General features: G+C 40.3%; 1 protein-coding gene across 3 annotated transcripts; it reads left to right on the plus strand.

Moving 5' to 3' along the window:
• Positions 1-435: 435 nt before the first annotated feature.
• LOC146662749 (uncharacterized) lies at positions 436-9462 on the plus strand. 3 transcript variants are annotated; one of them, XM_085419344.1, is made up of 4 exons: positions 436-575; positions 1751-1856; positions 4629-5981; positions 6341-9462. In XM_085419344.1, exons 2-4 carry the CDS (start codon positions 1839-1841, stop codon positions 7022-7024), a joined length of 2055 nt encoding a protein of 684 aa, XP_085275470.1. In that variant the 5' UTR covers positions 436-575; positions 1751-1838; the 3' UTR covers positions 7025-9462. The 3 variants fall into 3 exon arrangements, with proteins under 3 accessions (XP_085275470.1, XP_085275468.1, XP_085275469.1); XM_085419342.1 differs by having other exon boundaries at positions 6338-9461; XM_085419343.1 differs by having other exon boundaries at positions 466-575; positions 1717-1856; positions 6338-9461.
• Positions 9463-10211: the final 749 nt, after the last annotated feature.

The raw sequence follows: 10211 nt of genomic DNA on the forward strand, positions 1-10211 counted from the left end.
CTAAGCATGGATGAGGTGTTGTTATATCCCAGCTCCCTGGCACATAGCAAACACATAAGACATAAGACAGACAGCTCAACATAAATTGTATTGCACCATCAGTATTATGAAAATACATCTTCTGTAGAAATTTACATACCTTGTTGGGAGGAATAAGATCAAAATGTTCCCACACAGGGGAGGACATCCTCCTCTTCTTAGCTGGCTCCATTCTCTCCTGAGTTTCTCTCCTCACTCTCATAAACCTCCAAACTGTCTCCAAACTCTCACTAACCGCAACTCTCCATCAAACACCTACATTTTGATTGAAGTCTGAGGGGTTTATATCGCTGTCATATCTCGCGGCGAAATTCGAACCACTTCCTGAACCAGTCACGTGGTACAGCCGGGCAGCGAGGCTTCGGACGTCATCATTTTCAGCTCCTCCCATAAATGAAGCAAGCCGCGCATCGCGGAAACGCCCCCTCAATTACTCGACACAAGCTTTGAAGCCTCGATACAGAACGTCACATCACTACTTGATAGCGCATTATTTGCTGATGTGTTTACTGCGCCTAACGACTCGTTAAACTAAGGTAAATACCACGTCGGCACAATTAAAAGGCACGCACTATAACATCTTGGAGTTTTATACAACATCACTCTGTAGCTTCTGTTGTTAAGTCGTTGGCTAGGCTAGCTGTTAGCATACGCACTGTGTAAGAGGCTTGTTGTTCGCTAGTTGGCGATGCTACACATCTGTGTTACTGTCTAGATCGTTTCTGAACACTCAAGTACGCAAGTCCGCACTTCGCAAGTTGACTGAGGATTCCGGACCTCCTTGAGAACCGGATAACAATCATTATATCATTTGAACGACTTGATGACATCACAGTTTAGCTCAGCTAAGCTTCACTGTTTTGACTGCCATCCTTACTTCATTTTAACCAGAGCCGTACATGGATCAGAGTTTAAAAAGGGGCACATAGAACCAGGCTGAATAACAACAACACACATTCATCAAGAATCTAATTTGGAGTAACATCATACTATATCACTGTCATCAGGTGGGGACAATAAAAAGCTAACGTAGCCCACGTTTTACCTGATGGGAACAATGTTGCTGTTGGGGTGTTGCTGCTGCTCCTGCTGCTGATAGTCATGGAGAACAGGGCTGTGTTGATCTGGGACTGTAGACATTAAAAAGTCCATAGGAGAGATGGTAGCTGATTAAACAAAATTAATCCATAATAAAATAATAATAGAAAAATATAGAATAGAATAGAATGGAATAATCCTTTAATTGTCCCACAAGGGGAAATTTGGTTGTTACAGTAAATTTTCTGTGTTGACAGAAAGCTTATTAAATATTTAAACTGTAGAGATACAATATTGTTGCTACTGTAAAATCCACATTTTGTCATATTTGATCTAATATAATCATTTTGTTGCGATTTGGCGATGTATAAACAACATTAATTTGAACTTTGCCCTTCAGCGAGTCTGAGTGAGACTCCCTCTTTGTGTATCTGTGGAAGTCCATATATACAGGGTGTAGCATCCCCTGGGTAAAGGTGGTTGTATGCAGGGCGGTTAGTGGCTTTTCCCCTTTCAATTTCTTTTAGGCAACTGATAACTGTCTTTTTGTAGCTGCTTCTGGGGTTTCACCTTGAAGCTTCATAGGTATTGTTGTCACTGAGTGTAGTAATGTTTATTTGCTCTGCTTCTTCTTGTCAGGGATAAAATGCATATCTATACTTTTGTGTCCCAGCTGAGTAACAGGAGGAGAAGAGTCTGGTGGAGCAGCAGAGGAACAGTTTCAGCCATTTGGATTCAGCTCAGCCACTACAGAGGAAACGATGACTTCAACACAGGAGGTGAGAAAAATATCTCGGTTACTGTTATTGAAACTGTGTGCACAGCTGGTTGTTAACAGCAGCTTTATCTTTTCCATCCCGGGCGCCTCCATACATACAGAATGTGACCAAGGTGGTGTGCTGCTTGTGCAGATGTATAGTTTGAGCAAAGTACTTGTTGCCTCCCTAAGATGATGACCAGAGGGGCAACTGGTTTCCTGTTCAACAACGTGTGGTGCAGTGATAAAGAATAGAAAAAGGGACACACTTTGAGCTGATGTCAGTTTCACAGGAAGGTTTATTCTTCACAACAGCTTAGAACAGCTTCAGGTATCACCACACTAACTGCAAAGAAATGGCCTTATGCTTCAGTCCAGTTTACCATACATGGCCACAGCTCCCTGAGCTCGAGACTGTATAAATCTCTCAATACAACTTTGACAAAAAATAAACAAAATGTTGATATGTCAGATCCACAATGTATCACAATAACCACACTTATTTCACAAAGATAAACAAAACACAATAGTGTACTCTGTACTTCATTTTTAACTACATTTACAAACATCATAAAATTAACTCATTTTTAAACATTTTAATTCTTGTTCAGCACTAAATTATTCATGTGAAATTCCACTGTACTGACATTGTAACTTCTGTTGTTTTAAATATAGCTATTTTACTCTTTACAAGAAAATAATGTCTTTGACATAAAACAAACATATTTACTGTTCTTATACAACCTACAACTATATAGAGTGCAGTGCTCCTTTAACAGCGTTCACTACTACTGTGCAGTCAGCATTGATCAAACAGTTTCCTTATAACACTCTATAAATGTCTTTGTATTAAACCACAAACTTGTTCTTGTAACCACAACATCAACCAGAAGAGTAAAACATAGTATAAACCCATTTATCAGAGTGCATAATACATTAAGAGTTCACAGTCCAGAAGTCTCTCACAGGTCAGATTAGCTTCCCCACACACACTCAGGCTGTCTCCCAATTCAGGGTCTGCAGCCTTAAAGTACGGACTTCAAGGCCAATTACGTCACAGCGGCGCGCCAAAGGCTGTCCCAATTCAAAGGCTGCTCGAAATGCGTCCTTCATTTCCCTGAATTTTAAGGCTGTGGCAGTGTAGACTTCGTGGCCCAACATATCCCAGAATGCATAGCGCGGCGATGGGTGTGGATAAATTTGCAGAAAAAAACGGCGGATGAGGGGCGGCCGAAGAGTGAACTTTAAGTACTGAATATTATGTCACTTATTTATGTGCAAATTTTTGATAACAAAGAACATTAAACATTACTGTTGGCCACATGTCGGCAAAGTTATGTGACATTAGTGACGTTTGTACTAACTTGGTTTTAAAGCCTTTACTTTAAAATATACGCCGTTCAGTAGCTGAGCTTAATCTTACAGAGAATGATCAAAGCTCATGTAGAAAGAAACAAATAAACAAAAGATTTTCTCCTTCATTTCTGTCAAACAAAGCTGTATGACACGTTTCCAGTGGTTAGTATCATGGTTGCTAGGCAACCTGGGCAGTGCAACAGAGGCTTCTTTTTTTTTTAACTTTATTGACAAACAACAGTATTAGCGCAACGGAGGCTAGACCGTCCCATTTCACAAGCCTCGCACTTCCGGCCTTAGCGGTCTTTGAGTACGCGGCCCTTGAGGATTGTTGAGGCTGCGTACTTTAAGGCTGCAGACCCTGAATTGGGGTACAGCCTCAGTATCCCACATTAGCCAAGTCCGCTAGCATTAGCATCACTTAGCCTGCAGCCTTAACCCACAATTCAGACACAACTCAGAACGAATCCATTTCTTTAGCAAGTTGCGCTCATTACCCACATAAACAACATCCTCTGTTTGTAAGGTCTGCAGTACACATTCATTTAAATGCATTTACTAACCTGTGATAAAGAATAGAAAAAGGGACACACATGATGAGCTGATGTCAGTTTCACAACAGGAAGGTTTATTCTATCTCTGTGCCCCAAAACGCTACTCGATACCACTGCGCGTAATGCGCCCTCTAGCGGCTGGATGTAGGATAGCATTTTAAATGACTGGTACAAAAATACAATCACAACAGAAACCCTTGGGGGGGGGGGGGTTGGGGCTGTTTTCCCCAGTTTATTTCTGATACCAGATTTTACTAGAAAGCTATTTTCAACTCTCTACATACTCAAACATGATTAACTTGCACAAGCATGTAGATGTTCACCATCCGGCTGAGTATGCTAGGCTATCACCAGCTTTTGCAGCTCCATCAAAAAGCATTTGGGTGCACTCTGGGGATGGTTCATTTGCTCGCAGATGAAAAAGGGTGCTTTGAAAACAGTGCTATTTTTTTTTATTTTTTTTTATGTTTACTGCTTCTATTAGCTCCATCATTATTATCAAACTTACTCATGGGAAATAAATAAATAATATATTCGTCCAATCTCCCTCTTGGACAAATATATCACACACAGAAGTTACAAGAAAATACAAAGATCATATTTTATCAGCACACATTGAAAAAAAAAAATATAATCAGTTACACTCACAATTTTTATGAAGTAAAAGATTTTTTCCCATGATCAATATTTCTTCAATAATGTCATTTGCATTCCAACTCTCATTGTAGCACATCATTGTAATGTGATACTGTCACCAGAAGGTGGTGGTAACACACCTTCCCACAGTGCTTTTGTTTTCTTTGATTCCACTAATGGAGTCAGTTTCAGTTTGTTCCACGACTGCATTTCACTCACTGCCTCTGTTTGTATCTCTGTCACTGCAGGACCAACATGGAGTGAGAAGTCAGCGCTCTCAGGAGGCCGACAAACCTCACAGAAGAAAGGGAGAGAAAAAATACAGCTGTGATGAGTGTGGGAAGGATTTTACCCAGGCTGAACACCTAAAAAGACACCAACTCATCCACAGTGGAATTAAACCTTACAGCTGTGACTTGTGTGGAAAATCTTTTACTCGGGCTGAACACCTGAAGAGACACCAACTCATCCACAGTGGAGTTAAACTGTACAACTGTGGGTTGTGTGGAAAGTCTTTTACCTCGGCTGGACACTTAAAAAGACATCAGCTCATGCACAGTGCAATTAAACCTTACAGCTGTGACTTCTGTGGAAAGTCTTTCACTCGGCCGCGAAGCTTAAAAAACCACCAACTCATCCACATTGGAGTTAAACTGTACACCTGTGATCAGTGTGGGAAGGATTTTACCCAGCCTGGACACTTAAAAACACACAAACTTACCCACAGTGGGGTTAAACCATACAGCTGTGATCAGTGTGACAAGTCTTTTACCCGTCCCGCACAATTAAAGAGACACCAATTTATCCATAATGGAGTTAAACCATACAGATGTGATCAGTGTGAAAAGTCTTTTACTGAGCCTGGACAATTAAAGAGACACCAACTCATCCATAGTGGAGTTAAACCATACAGCTGTGATCAGTGTGGAAAGTCCTTTAATCAGTCTGGACACTTAAAAACACACCAACTCATCCACAGTGGAGTTAAAGCGTACAGCTGTCAATTGTGTGGAAAGTGTTTTAGCGAGCCTGGAAGCTTAAAAAGACACCATCTTTCCCACACTCAAGTTAAACCGTACCGTTGTGACTTGTGTGGAAAGTCTTTTATTCAGCGTGGACAATTAAAAACCCATCAGTTCATCCACATTGGAGTTAAATCGTACAATTGTGACTTGTGTGGAAAGTCTTTTTTTGAGCCTAGACACTTAAAAAGGCACCAGGTCATCCACAGTAGAGTTAAAGTATACAGCTGTTATCAGTGTGACAAGGCTTTTTCTTATCGTAGCAAGTTAAAGAAGCATCAAATTATCCACTCTGGGATTAAGGCATATAGCTGTGACATTTGTGGTAAAACCTTTAGTCTTAAAAGTTACCTAAATAGACACCTGCGCATTCACACTGGACATGATGTTTACTGCTGTGATCAGTGTGGCAAAACTTTTAAAACAGCCACACACTTAAAATACCACATGTTTAGCCACACTGAGGAGAGACTTTATAAATGTGACCTGTGTGATAAAACCTTTAAAGCTCCACGTTACTTGAGAGTCCACCAACAGATTCACACCAGAGAGAAACGCTACAAGTGCAGTTACTGTGAGGTATGTATTTATATTTTCTTATTTTGTGTTTTTACTTTAGTCTGCCTGTTTGGAACAACTTTGCTCATTAAATTGTGTTAGCATGTTAGTAATTCTAATGGATGGAAAGGTAATGCTGAGAGGTTCATCAGACTTCAGTTATTATTTTTGTCTTTCATGATCATAAAAAAAAACAACTAAATAACTGCTTTTCTAGTCACAATACTCTTATTGTAATTGTAGCCCAGTAAGCTGAATGTTGCAAGGTAAACAGTAAAATGTAATTGGACTTTGGCAGAGATGCTCCTTATATCAGGCGATGTTCAGGAGAAAAATGTTGAAGGACTGACTTACACTGTCTCTGTGTCTTTGTTTAGAAGCAGAGCGACACAGATGGATCCAGTTCTCAACCTTGTCGTCACTGTGGTGGTGGGAAAATGTTTCGCTGTGAACTTTGTGGAAAAACTTTCAATCATCAAGAGTGCCTAACAAGACATCAACGTAGACACACTGGAGACAAAATGAACTACTGCAAAGAATGTGGGAAAGGCTTCCCCATTCCAAGTACATTAAAAAAACATGAACTCATTCACAGTGGGGTTAAAGACCACCTCTGTGACCAATGTGGGTCATCCTTTACTAGTGCAGGTCAGCTTAAAGGGCATATACGAATCCACACAGGAGAGAAACCATACAAGTGCAGACACTGTGACAAAAGCTTCTCACATTCAAATAGTCGTAACCTTCATGAACGTACACACATTAGAGGGAACTTCAGCTGTGACCAGTGTGACAAGAACTTCAGGAATGTCAGTTCATACTCTGAACACAAACGATCCCACGCTGTAAATAAATCGTTTCACTGTTACCAATGTGCAAAAACATTCACTTCATTATCTGCTCTTTGCAAACATCAGTGTGAGCATGCAGAACTGAAATCCCCGGATCACAATGAATCTGCAGAGACAGAAAGATCCTCTCCTGGTTTCAGGGTCAGACTTAAAAAACTTGAGATCAGGCTCCACAGAGTTCAGGTGGAGTCTCCTGTAAAGAGTGTCAGCTGATGTCACCCTTGGATCTGATGAGCTAGCTCTGATTTCTGGACCTACAGTGAATAATCCCGAATGTTAAATTTAACTGCTGCAAGTATAGATATGTAGATCAAGATTTTTTCTGAAATGAATTTCGATGCTCTAAAAATGTTTTAATTTTTTAGTTTTTTAAAAAAAAAATCTTTTCCTCTTTAGGACACAGTAGTGTTTAGTAGTAGTTGTATTATTAATATATATTTATTAACTGTCTTTTATATCCAACTGATATTACAAAACTTGTTTAAAAAGCAGATGGAAAAGCATCTTGAGAAAATTGGGGTAAAGCAGCAAAGAACCGTTAGAAGTTAAAGTCTGCAGTTGAATCTGTTGTTGTTCTTCAGTGAGACCAGCCATAGCCCAGTCTTCTGGAGTTTTCTTAAATGATGTTTATTCTTTAGTTCTTTGGTTTAATCTAATGGACCATAATCGATGTCTCTATTTGTAAGGAGGATGTAAATCTGATAATTTCAAATCCTCTTTCGTAGGCTGTGAGACAGAAGTGAACACACAGACCAACTTTGGCTTTTTAAGTAAAAGTTTTCAGAGCTGGTTACAGGTACACCGCATCACCAAGAGTGCACTCAGCAGTGTTATGAGTATATTCAAGTGTGTATTTAGGCCTGTTTTGTGTCTATGTGAGTTTAGTGATCTCTTTTATTTATGGGGCGATGGTGGCTCAAAGAGTTGGCAGTTCGTTTGTAACCGGAAGGTTGTCGGTTCGAGCCCCGGCTCGGACAGGCTCGGTCGTTGTGTCCTTGGGCAAGACACTTCACCTGCCGCCTACTGGTGATATGGCAACCTCACTTCTGTCAGTCTTCCCCCAGGGCAGCTGTGGCTACAACTGCAGCTGCTTCCACCAGTGTGTGTGAATGAATAGTGGAATTGTAAAGAGCTTTGAGGGCCCCGAAAAGCGCTATATAAATGCAATCCATTATTATTATTATTATTATTATTAGTAGTAGTAGTAAGTGATTCCCACTAGATCCATGTTGTCCAAAGGAATGATGTCCAAATGATATGGGAAACACCTCTTTTTATTTGAATGTGGTGGGAAATCTGTGTTTCATCTGCTTTAGCTTCTAACATCATCTAGTGTGTGTGGAGATGGAAAAAACAACAACAACAAAAAACCCCAATGCAGATAACTGTCAGATGTTTTCATGGTCATTAGGCACTTTGTCTGTCTTTGTTATGCCTAGTGACTGTGAGAAGAAAACTCCCCACCATTACAACAGACAAAGATTGTATCCACATGGAGATAAAAGAGGCGATATTTTCCCTTTTTGGTATCAATGCTGTGTGAAAACTCGCTGTTGTGTTGGTCAATATGCAAATATCTATTTTAATAAATCTCACTTTCAGTCTTGGTTTCAACACTGTTTTTCCCCCCCCCCACAATAATGGATGAAGTGCCAGAGACAGACACACACAGCAGGCTCAGTGCTCCATGGCCAGGCATATTATATTAACCATAGTATCATATTATACACCATTAAAGTGTGTGCAGATCACAAGTTCAAACTCCAGTTACCTTGTCTTGTTCTCACTGTCTCGGTCTTGCCGTCTCCGATCAGCATAGTGGTCAGGAGATTTGGAGTCAACAGTATCCATGACACACAACGTAACGTTGGATAATGTGTCAAGCACAAAACGGCTCTAAGAGCCGTGCTTAGAGAGTGCTTTATAGTGAATTAGAAGAGTCGACTCCCATTGAGCGAGAGCCGGCTCCTCACTTAATTTCCTTTCGCTAGGATAACATCATTATGTGAAAAACAGAGGGTGAGAGATCAAGTGGTGCGTGCGTCTGTCCACTCAGTGAGTGAGACAGTAGACAGAGGTGAGGAGGGCTGTGCGAGTGCATCGCAAAAACACATAAATATGCCTGACATGCGTAAACGAAGCAGCATCTGGCTGCAGTTTAAACACTTTTTTGTCTCAGTCTTGATCTCATCCCGACTTTGTCTTGGTGTCGATACCCTCTGGTCTTGGTATTGTCTTGGTCTTGGTTTAGGCGGTCTTGACTACAAGTCTAATATATGCACAGTGAAGCTGGAGGATGAAAGCTATTTTTGTTGTTGTTGTAAACGAACCAAACTTCAGTCAGGAGAACAACCGAGATAATCCACCCACAATACAAGGTTAGTCATTAATATACTGCTCAATGGGCTGGGCTGTAGTTAATGGTAAGGTTTTAAAAAGTGAGCTTGAAAATGATTAGCGGTATAAAAAACAAGAGAGGCAGACGGTGATCACAGACTGTTTTAGGGGCTTGTTCAGATTAAATAGAACAAGATACAAAGCATTAAAACATGATAAACCACAGAAGCAGAGTAGTTTTGGAAGCAGGGTTCATACGTCATCACTTAAACATTGGATGTCCCACCTTCTGTGAATGTTTTACTGCAGTTCAGTTGTTATTATGATCACTTGTCACATCTTGTTTATGACAGTTAAAATAAATAACATTCATATAAGAAATACAATTGTCTTGTCTGAACTGTATATGGTGTTAAATAGGCCTATACTACTGTACTTTAATGTCGGTAATAAGGTGGGTACTGGTGTGTGTGTATATATATATATATATATATATATATATATATATATATATCTCACTGGTTTAATGAGAGCATAAAATGGGCCATACACAGAACGTATACTCAGTAAGTAAGAAATTAAAACAAGCAAGTGCTAAATGTAATGTTTAAATATTTAGGTAGAGGTGATTGTGGAGAAGATGGGCAGGCAGACATCGATCAGCACTAATGTTCATATTTATACAAATCCATCAAAGAGTCAATGAAATCAGAGTCATTTATTGTAGCTTAGGGCAGAGAAAAAGCTCAGTGATAGTTATTGTCTGTAAGGAGAAGGGATCTCATTCAGAATACAGAACAGACATTTAAACAGAGATAGAACATGATGTTCTCCTGGATACTGGCTCATTAACTCTGGAAGAGACGGCTTAAACAGGTCAACAGCGAGGGGGGGAAGATGGTTTAAAGAAAGTTTACTTTATTGATCCCTCTCTGCATTTTAACCCATTCACTCAGTGAAGCAGTGGGCAGCCATTGGGCACCCGGGGGGCAGTGTGTAGGGATGGTACCTTGCTCAGGGGTACCTCAGGGTAGCTGTTCAGGGGAATTGAACCCGCGATTAT

This window comes from Rhamphochromis longiceps, linkage group LG9, assembly GCF_057381845.1.
Source record: "Rhamphochromis longiceps isolate RC_006_pf linkage group LG9, R_longiceps_female_GT1.1, whole genome shotgun sequence".
NCBI lineage: Eukaryota > Metazoa > Chordata > Actinopteri > Cichliformes > Cichlidae > Rhamphochromis > Rhamphochromis longiceps.

Bases quoted from the DNA above. Each gene is read 5' to 3' on its own strand.
- LOC146662749 (XM_085419342.1), top strand. The intron at 5,982-6,337 runs GTATGTATTTAT...GTCTTTGTTTAG, and splicing joins ACAAGTGCAGTTACTGTGAG to AAGCAGAGCGACACAGATGG.